A 14,973-nucleotide genomic window follows, 5' to 3' on the forward strand; every position below is an offset into this window, starting at 1 on the left:
TGGGAGTATGAGACCCCAGGGATCACAACCACCTGAGGAGAGGGAAGGGAAAGGGGTTCCGACACAGGACCAGCCCTGAGCCCAGGGCAGCTGCCACTGAGACTTGGGAGTCCTTCCCAAGCGTTTCCTGCTTGCTTCTGCGCCACGTGAACGGCCCCTCCCTTCCGGCGCCGCCCCCTTCCCCTGGCTGCCAGCTCAGTCTTCCCGCTCAACAGCAGGTGTCCACATGCCCTGCCCCGCCTGACTCCGCCCGTCCCTACCTTTCGAACTTCTGGCAATGAACGTGAGACGGCTCATCACTGAACTTCACCCACAACACCCTCTCGAACCATGCACACAGCTGGGCCAGGCCCTTCGGCAGAACACCCTCTGCGAAAAGTTCTTTAACCTAAGCTCAGCACTGCAAAGTTGAAGTTCTGGGTTTTTTTGAGCGGGGGCAAGGGGGAGCATACCTGACAGTGCTAAGGGCTTACTCCTGACTCTGTACTCAGGGTCACCCCTGGCAGTGCTTGGGGCAGACCCTTCCCTCCACAGGCCAGGCCCGGCAGGATGCGAGCCATGAGCGGTGGTCAGGGCTCTGCTACTGGAGCTGGCCACCCCCACTGCTCAGTGGGGTGACGGACAAAAGCAGACTCAGAAACCCTTTCCTGCAAGAGCGAGAGCCTGAGTGCCTCCTGGCTTGCCTGCTTTTATATTGGGCCACCCTGGCTCTGCATTCAGAGGTCTCTCCAGGCGGTGCTCAGGGGACTGTGCATGCCAGAGACAGACCAGGCCCACCCCACATGCACAATATGCTTTGCCACTATCTGTCCTTGAGTCCTCTCTCCCGCCCTGCAAGCGTCTTTCAAGGGGAACAGAATGATGATTCATGGGTGAGGAGAGAAAACAAAAGAGCAAAGTAAAATGATGATGAGAGAAAATGATCCTGCAGGGCAAGAAAAAAATTATATGTATATATGTGTGTGTGTGTGTGTGTGTGTGTGTGTGTGTGTGTGTGTGTGTGTGAGAGAGAGAGAGAGAGAGAGAGAGAGAGAGAGAGAGAGAGAGAAAGAATATGAAGCAGGGTAGTAAAATGAGCTAAAATAAAAAGGAATGGAGCGTGGCAGGGGAAGAGGGGTTATTCAGTGAGAGGGCAAATGCCCTGCTTGAATGAGAGGCCTTCGGCTGGATCCCAACCACACACACACACACACACACACACACACACACACACACACACACACACACACTCTCATCCAAAACTAAGGACAGGAGAGTACTAAGGTGAGAGATGAGACAGGAGGCACAGGAACCAAGGCAGGGCTCCCTCACGGGACTTCTGCCTAAGCTGAAACAAGCAGGACAGGGCGGGATCCAGCAACTGCATGTCATAAACTAGGTTGACACAGCAGCGACAAGTCCTGGCGGGCACCACAGCATCGGAGATCTCCCCAGGCCCAGACCACGCAGATTTCATCTGGGCACCCCAGATGGTGCAGGTGCAGTCTCTTCGCCTTCTCCTAATAGAACCCCGGAGACCATGAGCTTACACATGCAGGGCCCCGGTATGTGGGTTACAGGACTAAATCTCCAAACCTCATGGTGGCAGTAGAACGAGGCAGTCCCACCCCGGCATGCTGGAAGTCACGCCCACAACCCGCCCCTGGACGCCATCTTGGCACACCAACAGCCCACCCAGAAACTCCCAATTAAATCCCAAAATGGATAAGCTCCAGGGGCTGGAGCAATAGCATAGTGGGTAGGGTGATTACCTTGCACGCGGCCGACCTGGTTTCAATTCCCAGCATCCCATATGGTCCCCTGAGCACTGCCAGGCATGATTCCTGCGTGCAAAGCCAGAAATAAACCCTGGGCATTGCCAGATGTGACCCCCCCCAAAAAAAAAAACAAAAACGATGGAATAATTCCCTACAGAGATGTCTCTGCAATCCAACCATTTATAATCTTAGAACTTCAGAATTTCAGAAGACCTTTGAAGAATTTCAGAAGACCTGTGCAAAATGAGCAATGGAAAATAAATAATCTAGCGTCTGCCCCTGGAAGGCAGGCTTGAATGGTGGAGCAAAATATAATGCCCAAAAATAGAGTATCTGAGCAATTGTCAGCCATAAAGGCAGGGTAAGGACTGGGGTGGAGGGGGTGATAAATGGAGACATTGGTGGTGGAAAGTTTACACCGGTGGAGGGATGGGTATTCGATCATTGTATGACTGAATCTCAAATATGAAGGCTTCATAACTGTATCTCACAGTGGTTCAATAAAAAAGTACCACTGTAGCACTGTCACTGTCATCCCATTGCTCATCGATTTGCTCAAGTGGGCATCAATAACGTCTCCATTGTGAGACTTGTTGTTACTGTTTTTGGCATATCGAATACACCACGGGGAGCTAGCCAGGCACTGCCATGCGGGCGGGATACTCTCGGTAGCTTGCCAGGCTCTCCGAGAGGGACAGAGGAATCAAACTCGGGTTGGCTGCATGCAAAGCAAACACCCTACCCACTGCGAAGGAAGGAAGGAAAGAAAGAAAGAAAGAAAGAAAGATGAAAAAGAAACTAGGTTAAAGGCATCCTCCTGTCTCCAAATCTCTGTGAGCTGAAACCCAAATCAACTATCACTGCCCCAACCTCATAACTGGATTCAAAATTTAATTAACACACGCATGCATTGCTTTATTATGAAAAGTCTTTTAAAAAGTCTTCTTGACCATGAAAAATGTTTATAAAATATTTAAGCCCTAAAAGTAAATCTATGGAATACGTAGCATTGATGCTTTTCCTTCAACAAAAATGAAAGGGGATAAAGAGATAGTTCCGAAGTTAAGGCACTTGCCTTCATGAACCTTCACTAGTTTGAACCCCCAGCACCACAAGCATCCCTGAGCCCAGAGCCAGGTGGTGGCCCTCAGCAACACCAAGGTGACCCAATCCCTCACCCTAACTCCCCGCCACGCACCTTGCAACAAGAAAGAAATAAAAATATAAATAACAGACTTCCTGGGCCAGAGAGCTTAATGGGCTGTGCACCAGCCTTGCATCGAGCAGGTCTGGGTTTGATCCTGCCCACATCTCCCCACAGTGCTGAGCCAGGAAGTGGCCTAACACCATGGGGGTGAGGCCAAAACAAGCAGTAACAGCTTCTCCCGGAAGGGAGCATAACATGAGGCCCCCAGAGCCATGCCACCAGACCCACACCAGGATGTTTTCACTCGGGGCGCCCCAGAGGGAGCGGGTGAGAACCCTCCCTGCCCCAAGGGACCCAGCCCCGGCAGCGGACTTCCACAACCCAACTGCCACCACACTCCAGGCCACTTTCCACACACTTGGTCCAAGCCTCATGCATGAGTGAACATATTCCTGGACTACAAGGCTGCTTTCATGGCCGTGCGACACATCAGAAGACACTCCCTACCCATTCTCCATAATTACCACACCATATTTGATGGGGTTCAGACAGTAGGCAACAAATCATAGAGGGAAATATATATATATACATATAATACATATTTTCAGACATATACACCAAAGCTCACATCACCCAAACTTTAACAACATATTAGTGATACCCTATAAAATGTCTTAATGGCTTCTGCCAAAATAGAACAATTTTTACACTGTTTTCTACATGAACACTTTTTTCGTAAGCCTGTTCTTCATAACAGACAATACAAAATATATTTTTCGTTTGTGTTTTGGGACAGAGATTGGGGCATGGGATGGAAACATCCCGAATTTGGTGGTGGGAAGGTATAATGGTGGTGGGATTGGTGTTTGAATATTAAATGTAATAAAATATTGTGAAGTAGCTTATAAAATAAAAAATAAATAAAAATAAATTTTTTAAAAAACAAGCAGCAACAATGAAACCCTTTAAATGCTTGCCACAGAAGGAGATGCCCTGCCCAGTGCAGTGGTGCCATTCCTTAGCTGTGGCGTCAGCTTCTGTGGCTTCAGTTATCCAAGATCATCCTGCAACATCCCAAAGTGAGCAGAAAAGCAGGTGCTGGGATAGTTGGGGCAGGGAGGGGCACTTGAAGCCAGGGCGCCCAGGGAATGACCTGCACAGTCACCTTGCGTTGATCCCTCCAGCATCCAGGAAGAGGAAACTTTACACCCGGATTAAACAATCAGAGGTAACCGTTTACCATCTGGCTTCTGTCCTGAAATTGTGCTTGCCTGCCTGACACTAGTGAAAAAGCTGACTGACACAGGCGAGCAGAAGTGATACAGAATGTTCTAAAACTTTGTCAGGACTCAGATCCAAGGCTGCTCAGTGCGCTGAGCCCCGCGCCCTCAGGCCTACAGCCCCTGCAGGGTCCTAAAGGCTCTTCAATTCAGCACAAGTTTGTTCGAGACTTCTTGGACTTCTCTGAAAATTCTCACTCCATCACAAGGTCAGTGAGCACTGGAGACTCTATCTTCCTCTTCCACATGCTTCTTAGAATCTCTTGCTCCTCATTCACCTTTGCCCTGTCCCCAGACTCCCAGAAACATCCCTGTAGGCTGTCCTGTACCCTCAGGAGGAGGGTGTTGTTAAACGATGTCATCTCTGCGTTCCACACACTCATTGAACCACGGATGTCAGTCAGTCTATGTGAGACTAGGTGCCCTTTTCCCCTGCCTCACTGCCCATGTTTGTGCTGAATTACTTTCCCAACCAGCCCTAGGTGAACCCCTCACCCCAACCCAGGAGAAAGATGGGTTTGGGGACAAGCTTAGCATCCTGAGGTAGGCTGCCAACACCTGGATCAATTTTCTCACTCAATCCCTGTCTCCTGGCTTTAAAGTTGGGAGCACTGAAACTTAGGTTTGGTAACAATAATATTTCTAGAGAAAGACTGGCAGACAGAGACCACATTCACACAGCTGTAGTCCAATATTTTGTTCTATAATAAAATGGAACCAAAATACTGCCACAGTTGTTCCATTTTATTATTAACTGTTGTTAACTGATTGCTGTGACTAGTTTATAAATCAAACCTTTCCTTAGTAAAATATTCAGGAATTATTATTATTATTAATTATTATTATTAGCACAGCAGGTAAGGCGTTTGCCTTGCACGCGGCCGACCCAGGTTCAATTCCTCTGTCCCCCTCGGAGAGCCCGGCAAGCTACTGAGAGTATCCCATCTGCACGGCAGAGCCTGGCAAACTAACCGTGGCATATTTGATATGCCAAAAACAGTAACAACAAGTCTCATAATGGAGATGTTACTGGTGCCCGCTCGAGCAAATCGATGAACAACAGAACAACAGTGCTACAGTGCTACATTATCACACACACACACACACACACACACACACACACACACACACACACACACCCCTCAACCCCTCAAACCCTTTTAGGATCAGAGAAACAGAAAAGTAGGTAGGGGCTTGCCTTACACATGACTGACCGTGGTACCATCACCAGCACCACATATGGTCCTCTGAGCACTTAGCCAGGAGCAAAGCCAGAAGTGACCCCCAAAACCAAAATCCAAAAACCAGAATCCTTTTTGAATGGAAAAGGATGATCCCGATAGGGATACGCCTGAAAGGACCTGAGCACAGGGTCTGCATGCCGGGGGTCCGATCACCCTCCACACAGCGCACGGTCCCTGGGCACCAAAAGGAGCAACCTCAGAGCACTGCAGGGTGCGACCCCAAACCTAGATAATACATGAATGATAAGGAGGCACCTACCCCTGAAAGGGAATCCCAGACTCTAAGACCCCAACTCGGGGTGACTCAGATCCAGCCCAACCCCACAGGACAGACCCTGCCCCCCCGGCCAACTATTCAGCAGCAGCCAAGGTCTGAGAAGGCTACAGGCAGACAACCACGAAGACTCGACAATCCTGTCTCCTTGGCAATTTCCCAGCAGCACATTCTCTGCACAAGACCTGCCAAAGCCAAGACAACTTGGAAACGGTCAGTGTCCAGTGTCCCCGGGAAGCTTCCCTCTGGGAATCTGGGATCACATCTGACTAGGATAGAATCCCCCAGAGCCCTCCAGCCCTGGCTCCTCTCCCCTCCCCTTTCCCTTCCTCTGCCCTCCCCTCCCTTCCCTTCTCTCCCTTCTCTCCCTTCCTTCTTTCCTTCCTTCCTTCCTTCCTTCCTTCCTTCCTTCCTTCCTTCCTTCCTTCCTTCCTTCCTTCCTTCCTTCCTTCCTTCCTTCCTTCTCCCTCCCTCTCTCCCTCCTCTCTCTTTCTAATTCTATCTCCTTCCCCCTCTCTCTCCATCCCAACATTCTTGTTATAATTAGTGTCTTCCCTCAATAAAACTATTTTACTTCACTGTCTTCTCCTGAAAAAACTTTTTACTGTGTGTGTGATGGGCCACACCCATGCCCAGCGGTGCTCAGGGCATATTCACAGTTCTGCACTCAAGGGTCCCTCCTGGTGGGCTCGGGGAACAATTCAGCATGCCAGGGATCAAACCCAGGTCAGCTGTGTGCAAGGCAAGCACCCTACCTGCTGTACTGCATCTCTCTAATCCAAAGACATGGTTTTGAATTGTGTACTTTGCTTGCTAATCCCAGTGAATCCATGAAGGAAGAAGGATGCAATACTTATTTTTTATATACATTTTTAAATTTTTATTTTCATAAAGTTATTCACAATAATTGATTACATTCAATATTTCCACACCAATCCCACCACCTTCACACTACCAGTATTTGGACTTTCCCACCACCACTCAAGTCTGCCCCACAGACAGATGCTAGATGATTTATTGTGCATTGTTTGTTATGGATAGTATAAAATGTCTGTAAGGGTCTATCTCACAGTGATTCAACAAAACAGGACAAAAAAAGAAGAACGAAGTAATACTGTAGCTACGTAGAGGTATCATTTACTTCTGGAAGGACAAAGACTCTCCAGGCTGAGGACACAGCTTGGAAGGAGAATACCTCATATGTAGAGGACCTGGGTTTGCTACCCAGCAGCACGAAACCAAACCAAAACGTCCTCTTGCACAGAGAGATACAGCTCTGATCCCCAGCACTGCAGATGGTCCCCAGTCCCTGCCAGGAGTGACTCCTGAGAGCAGAGGCAGGAGTAAGCCCTGAGCACTGGCCCAAACAAAAAATAAAATGAAATGAGAATAAGAGCATTCAACCCAACTTGCATTGTGAGCTTTCCAAAGCACTTCAGCCAAAAGCAGCATGAACACATTCCGGCAATTTAAAATCTTGGGACATTCTACAAGACAACACACCAGGATTCTTTAAAATATATATTAAAAGAAAAAATAAAATATATATATTCCTCTACTCCCCCCCCCCAAATAAAAAGGTTTGGGGAGGGAGATGATGTGCAGTGAGTGGTTACAGCAAATGTGACACAGAAACGCCATCTTTCGCTCAATTCTGAGTTTCTCAGACAGGGTAAGGGAACACCTGGAGGGGAAGACACGCAGATGATATTCTGAACTCTAGTCATGTCTGAGTCCAGTTCCAGGAGACAGATGATCATGACTGTTGAGAAGAAGAAGGCTCTCTTTCCTAAAATATCCACACTGAAGGATTTGGGGATAGAGTGTGACGTCTCCATTTTAGATGGTTCAGCAGGATGAATTAGCCTTCTCGGGGCTGGAGCAATAGTACAGCGGGGAGGGCGTCTGCCTTGCATGCGGCCGACCCAGGTTCGATTCCCAGCATCCCATATGGTCCCCTCAGCACCGCCAGGAGTAATTCCTGATCACAGTGCCAGGAGTAACCCCTGTGCATGGCTGGGTGTGACCCAAAAAGCAAATAAAAAATTTAAAAAAAAAGAATTAGCCTTCTCCACAAGAGACACAGATGGAGCATAAAGGGCAAAACATTCCCCCCACTGAATCTTGGTGAAGGGTCTACAGACAGTCACAATGAGTCTATCTGTTCAATGCTTTCTTTGTGGAAAATGGGGGCTTGGGAATAAAAAACCAGGGCCAGAGATGTGGCTCTCTGGGGAAGTACCTGCTTGCATGTATGAGATCTGATCCACCCAAGACAAGGAAAGGGAGGGGCCGGGCCGAGAGAGGACAACTGGGGGAGGCAGTGCCTGGTTCCAAGGCCTAAACCACCTCCAGCCCCCAGAGGGCCACCGTGGCTGCACCCACCTGTTTTCCATGCTCAGCTCTCTACCAAAGAGCTTCATATTTGGACCTTCCAAGCCCCTACTGCACCCCCTAACCTCCCCCATGTCCAGAACCTCCCCCACATGCCTCTCAGCGACAGTTGGGAGCCAGACAGCACCCGCTCCCGAGCAAGTGCTCAAAACAGACCTGGAGCCAGAACCTCCTGTCCTTCATCTGTCCCCAGTCTGATAAAGTGGGGACAGTCTCTGCACTTGCCAGCACACTCAGAGCCCTGCTCCTCAGGCCTCTGGGCTGAGGACGATCCCGGGAACACAGGCAACAGAGCTTGTTCTGTGAAGGGAGTCTGCACCCCAGGAAAGGTGGGGTGCTCTCTGAACTCAGGGACCAGAATCACGCATTCTCCCCGCAGCCTTCCACTGCCCAGCCGGAAAGAGTGAAGGAACGCCTGCTCCAATTCCAGATGGTGATTTGAAATCGTGATGATCCAAGAAAGGAGGGCCAGGGAGTCAAGGCGCAGGGTCGGAGCACGTGTTTCACATGTGCCATAGAGTCCTGGCTTCCGTCCCTGAGCACAGACCTGATCCACACTCCAAAGGGGCGGGAGGAGCCCTGAGAAAACCAAACTGTGATATTTGCATGGAATATAAGCATGAATACTGATCTAGACCATTGGGCATGATTTTGTATATATATATATATATATATATATATACATATATATATGTTTGTTTGTCTAGGGTACTCAGTATTTTTATCAGGAAGGTAAGGCTAGAGTAGCTTTAACTGAGTGGCAGCTTTGGATGTGATTGCTGAGGCTTCCAGAAGTACAGGAAGATGAGGGGAGGTAGTCCTTCCCAACTTTGAGAAAGCCTGGAGATTTCAGTCACAAAACCCACATATCTGGATTTTCTTTCTTTCTTTCTTTCTTTCTTTCTTTCTTTCTTTCTTTCTTTCTTTCTTTCTTTCTTTCTTTCTTTCTTTCTCTTTCTTTCTCTCTTTCTTTCTTTCTTTCTTTCAATGTACAAGTACTGCTATTTATTCAGCCACTGATTAAGCTGATTGAATTGGGCATTAACTCCACATTACTTTTTTAATTTTTTTTTAAAAATTTTAATTGAATATCCATGAGATAGACCATTACAAAGCTGTTCATATTGAGTTTCAGTCATACAATGATCCACCATCCATCCCTCTACCAGGATATATTGCCGGCCACCAATGTCCCCTGTTTCCCTACCACCATCCCCCAAAACCCCACCCCCACACCCCCAGCCTCCCTCTATGGGAGGCACTTTCCTTCTTTCTCTCTTTTTCTTTTGTGCATTATGGTTTGCAATACAGGCGCTAAGAGGTCATGGTGTTTGTTCAGGGCATTTGGTCTTTTATCAGGACGATAAGGCTGGAGTAGCTTTCAATGGCCGCATTGGGGTGTGGCTAAGACTGCCAAGGTTTCCAGAAGTACAGGGAGGTAGAGGAAGGTAGTCTATCCCGGCCTCAAGAAAGCCTGGAGATTTCAGTCACAAAATCCGCATACCCAAGTTTTCAGCAGATTATATCTTGGTGAGGTCCATCCTGATGCGGGGGTGTGGCAGTGATTTTGGATTGTAGAAGCAAGTGGCTGCCGGGGGGGTCCTTGGGCGGGCCCCTGGCCAACTCGCCCCCCTCCGATCTACCCCAGTCTGTTCAGTCATGCACGTCCCAGATTAGTTGCGGCTTTTGATCTCTTTCTAGATTTATTTATGGGTCTTTGAAGCAAGGCCAGTAAATGAGCTGGTACAGCTGAGTAAGAGGTGGTTTGTGGGAGTGACACCCATATATCTAATTTTTGGCCATTTAATTTCTCAGAAAACTTGATCCCAAGTTGTTGGGGTCTGACCAGAGGCACAGCAGCCATTCTGGGGTATCAGGAAGCCTGAAGGCACCATCAGGCTGCTGATGCACTCATCCTGCAGGTACAGGTTGACCTGCTGGTGGCACCACAGCCCCTGCCTTAATTCTATATTTAAATCTTTTCTATGTCATGAGCTCAGATTTTTTTTTCATCTTCCAGCACCTTAAAATGGAAAGTTTTCTATCAGCATAGCACACAGTCACGAGCGCAGGAACAGGCCGGGCAGGACGCCACAAGCCAGCTACCAACAGCAGGGCAGGGAGGGACCCTAAGAATGCAAGAAAACTGGGGCCAGAGAAATAGAACAGTGTGTAGGACATGTGCCTTAAACACATGGGACCCGGGTTCAACCCCCCAGCATCACATTTGGTCCCCTGAGCCCACCAGGACTGAGCCTTGAGTGCAGAGCCAGGAGTAAGCCCTGAGCACTGCCAGGTGTGGCCCTAAAGAGAAACAAACCAAAAACGGAGGTGGGAGAAAGCTCCACACATGATGCTCTCAGACACCGAGACCGCTGAGCTCTCAGCAGAGGGGCCATGGTGAGGCTGACCTTGAAGAAGAGCGGGGCGGGGCGCTGGGGGGCATCCAGCAGCCTGGGGCCATCATCCCTACAGCAGGCTTGCAGGGAAGAGACCCCCGTGGCTCTCCAGCCTCACTGACCATACTTGCCGGAGAGGAAATGCAATCGAAGCAGTAGGTATGCTAAGAACTGAGCCAGGTTGCTAACCTCAATGAGAAAAATGCTAGTTTCTGGGAAAGAAAAGAAAAGTGAGTTTGTCAGCAGGACCTCTGCTTAGAAAGCAAATCTGATGGTTACCTAGGCGCCGCCCCAGTCTACACAAACATTTCTTCCCCAAGCCCCTTGCAGAAGTCCCATAAGCAGTTTCAGTCTCAGGGCACCCAGTGACACTGGGCGCAGTGCATTTGCCTGGAGCCTCACTTGGGTCCTGCGAACCCCACGGCCCACAGAAGCTTTCAGGGAAGGCACTGAACCACAGCACGTGCTGTCTTCCCCGATGGCACAGAGAACCACAGGACGCTGGCCGCTCAAGTGGCAGGCCACCACTCACTGTCCACCCAACAGGTTCCTTCACCGTGCCTTCAACACGCTCCTGCCCCAAGCAGATGCTGCAACGCTCTCATTTATCTTTTCACCCTGCGGCTGGGCACTGAGGAAGTAACAGGGATCCGGGCTGTTGTCTGGACAACCAAAGCAAATATAAATCTTTCTGGGAGGCGGTTTGTAAGTGCACATGTACAATCACACACACAGAGAGAAAATGTTTTTTTATAAAAAGATCCTGACTTCCTTCCCAGCCTTCCCCCACTCTTGCTGCCACGTGGCGCTGTGTGCTAAAAACACACACTGGGGAACTTTCCACCTCTGGGGCTGAAACAGCTGCTGCCTCAATATTGTTTTTGTTAGTTTTTTTTTTTCTAACCTACTTTGCTGTTTTTTAAGGGCGTTGTTTTTAAGCTATGTGTTTCATAATATTATTGGAAATTATGAAGAGGGACAACTTGAACTTCAGCAGCAACAATGATAATCATGGAATCCAGGGGTTCACTGAGGACCCATCCTAACTGGCTAGGCCCACAGAGGTCCAGACTGACTCAGGAAACAGCAGCTTGGGGGCCGCAGCACAAGTCTTTCATGCACAGGCCCTGAGTTCAGTCCCCAGCTCCCCTGGGGGCCCAGCACTCTGGGTCCAAGTGGGACCACATCACTGACCTGAACATGGAACTCTCTGGCCTGGACAGCTGTGCTGAATGCGGCCAGCACTGGACCCTGGGCCCTGGAGCCCTGCTTCAAAAGAAGTCAAAGGGAGCAAAGCAAGAGAGAAGAGGAAACGATTGGAGAGGGCAGGGCACGGGGATTCACAAGGCCTCGCTGGGCTGCCCACATGTGAGAAAACCACCCATGAAAAGAATGAAGGTGACAGATTAGGACAGGAACCCCAGGTAGCCCATGGTTCTTCTCCAGACACAAAGCATTCAGAGAATGTTCCAGAGCACTGTCAAGTCCATCCGGGAAGAGCCGATGAGCATGACAAGAGGTTGAAAGGCAGTCTCCACCCGTGGAGGGCCACTCCGGGAAGAAAACCTGACCCCCAGGGGAGCAGGGAGCTGCCCCACTCAGGGAAGTCTGCCCTGTCCAGGCAGGAACTGCCGCAACTTCCCTTGCTGCGTGCCCAGGAAGGAGCAGGCAGAGACCAAACTCGCCTCTCCAGGGAGACGGCAGGGTTTCCACGACTCAGCTGCACACAAAGGGGTCCCCACCTAGCGTGATCTGAGCAGAGTGGGTGTACTAGGATCTGGGCCGCGACAGGGTGTCAAAGAGGCAGGCAGAGGCTAAAAGCTGGCAGCAGAGATGGCCCAACGCACTAAAGCATGGGCTCTGCAGGCAAGAGGCCCAGGTTCAGGTCCAGGCACCTCTTGGTCCCCTGGCTATCAAAATAATCAATCAACCAATAAAAGCCAGGAAGATGCACATTAGTCACATGCAAGACTTCATCCAGAAATGATCACCCTCCCAACACCAACACAAAGGAAGTGTTGAGAGTTTGCTCAGGTTCAGTTCTGACCACTAACCCACAGGGTTTGTCCTCAGATCAAGAGAATTAAACAGCTTTGGCCTTCCCTAAAGGCTCGCTCTCAGACCAGCAGGCCAGGGGACAAGCTGCTGCACACGCCTTGCCCAGAAAAGGACAAATCAAACCAGGCACCTTAACAAACACGTGTGTGGAGGCGGGTAGAGGGGGGTTGGACCTTCCAGCTAAGATAACCTCTGAGCTCTGTCGGACCAGAACTGCAAACCACTCTGGAGAAAAGTGGGCCCTGCACAAGGACACACGGACTGAGACATCAATGCTTCGAGAGATCCTTCTGGTCTGTCTGACAAGATTCTTCCTCCCAAACACTGTTGCTGCAAAGAACTAGCAAACAAGGGCGAGGCACTGAATCCAGGAAGCCACTAACAAAAGTATATTTAGCTCTTGGGAGATAAGATAAAAAGAAGAGACTCCCTCAGCTCTTCACCGCCGCGTCTGGCTAATAATCCTGGAATCACAAGTTAGCAGGAAGAGTCATCACATATCTTAGGAGCTCATCTTGGTATTCTTCCTTGTAAAGAGGTAAGGTGTCATTATGCCCACTTTATGGATGAGATGACTGAGGTACTTGTCTAAACTGCACAGCGGGGAGGAGGAATGAATGACAGAGGACTCAGGGTCGCTTCCCGTCTGACCAGCAGAAGCATCTAGAACAGAGCTTTCCAAAGTGAGCAACACAGAATCCCAAGGGTGATGACTCTGGAAAGATTTGGGGGTGTGGGGGGACAGAAATAGGCTAGGTGCAACTGAGAGGCGCTTTGTTCATTTTCTTAAAGAAGGCAGATTTCTAGATGGGGGCTAAGCAGTCTTTCTTTCTGAAAAAGTAAAGCGGCAGTGGGTCAGGGAAGTTCGGGAAGCTCTAGAGTCTCACCCCTAAATACTGAAACTGAAGATAAAGTTCCTAGACTGCAACTCAGATGAGGAGGAGAAAGCGTTTTTCTTTTTTTCTTTTTTTTTTTTTGCTTTTTGGGTCACACCCGGCGATGCTCAGGGGTTACTCCTGGTTCTGTGCTCAGGAATTACTTCTGGCGGGGCTCGGGGGACCATATGGGATACTGCGGATCGAACCCGGGTCGGCCGCGTGCAAGGCAAACGCCCTCCACACTGTGCTATCGTTCCAGCCCCGAGAAAGCGTTTTTCGAAAGCCAACATTTCTTCTATTTCCAAGGCCAGTCCTGACCCCGGGCTCCCTGCATTCAGGGAGTCTGCCCTGGCCCCAAACAAGGACAACTGGAATTTCTGGGATTTCCTTTTGGACTGTGTCAGAGATCGAAAGCGACTCCTCAGCACTGATAAATGTGGTGGCCAGAGAGCTGAGCAGAACGCGGGCCAGGACAGGAGGCTGGCGGCCGGCCGGGCAAACTGGGCAGTCTGGAGTCAGAGAGGGCTCGTGCGGGACAGTGGTGGGCAGGAGTGGGCGCGGGGCTGCGCTGCCCTCTCCCCTGCACTGGCACGGTCTGAGACTGGGTCCACTCTGCTCCCGCCGCTGTTGGGGGGATGGTGTTCCTGGGCGCGCAGCTGTGCCCTGGCAGGCCCCGGCCGGCCCCCAGCCCCCAGCCCCTCCAGGACTCCAGGACTTGGCCGCGGTGCCCCGGAGCGCCCTGCCCCGTGCTCACTCTCGGTCCCCGCGCCTTTTCTCCGCCTTCTTCGTTAAAAAAAGACAGTGCCTCCGCAAAGTGACCTCAACTCTCCGCAGGAAGGAAAGTAGCGCCCAGTTCCCGCAGGGTACACCCGGGGGTCCGGCCGCAGGGGACACCCGAGGAGTCCGGCCCGCGACACTGGCCGCAGGGGACCCGGGGTCCGGCCGCAGGGGACACCGGCTACGGGGGACACCCGGGAGTCCGGCCACAAGGGACACCGGCCGCAGGGGACACCCGGGGGTCCGGCCGCAGGGGATACCGGTCGCAGGGGACACCCGGGGGTCCGGCCCTCGACACCAGCCGCAGGGGTCCCGGGGGTCCGGCCGGGTGCGGAGGGCGTGGGCCGGGAGCCGCGAGAAGGCGTCGGGGGCGCACACTCACCCCGAGAAGACACACTTTGAGCTCCCGGATCGCCATCCTGTGCTCGGGGCCCGGCCGCGCGGAGGCTCAGCATCCTCCGGGCCTCTGCGCCGCCCACCCCGCCGCTCCCCGGCCGCCAGCACCTACGCGTCACGTGTGCTCAGGCTGGGCCACGCCCCCGGCCTCCCGGCCACGCCCCCGGCCCTCCCGGCCACGCCCCGCCGAGGAGCCCTCGGCCTCTCCTGGGAGGGGGGTTGTGGCGGCCGAGGCCACTTCTCTGTCCATCCAGAGACCTGCGGCTCCAGGCAGACACTAGGCCCCCCTACCTCCCGGACACTGCTGAGGATCGAGGCGCGCACTGGGGCCTGCCCCCGGCCTTCTCCCTGTTGTGGGGTCCGACCACA

At 51.3% G+C, this 14,973-nt stretch overlaps 1 protein-coding gene across 1 annotated transcript in view; it reads right to left on the reverse strand.

Annotated features, from left to right (window-relative positions):
• Nucleotides 1–14,723, reverse strand: part of RAB31 (RAB31, member RAS oncogene family) — a 126,978-nt gene extending 112,255 nt beyond the window's left edge. The window contains exon 1 of the mRNA XM_055127196.1: nt 14,591–14,723. Within this exon, the coding sequence (XP_054983171.1) occupies nt 14,591–14,626 (36 nt within the window). The 5' untranslated portion in view covers nt 14,627–14,723. The remainder of the gene's footprint in view (nt 1–14,590) is intronic.
• Between the last annotated feature and the right edge of the window lie 250 nt (nt 14,724–14,973).

This window comes from Sorex araneus, chromosome 2 (genome assembly GCF_027595985.1).
Source record: "Sorex araneus isolate mSorAra2 chromosome 2, mSorAra2.pri, whole genome shotgun sequence".
NCBI lineage: Eukaryota > Metazoa > Chordata > Mammalia > Eulipotyphla > Soricidae > Sorex > Sorex araneus.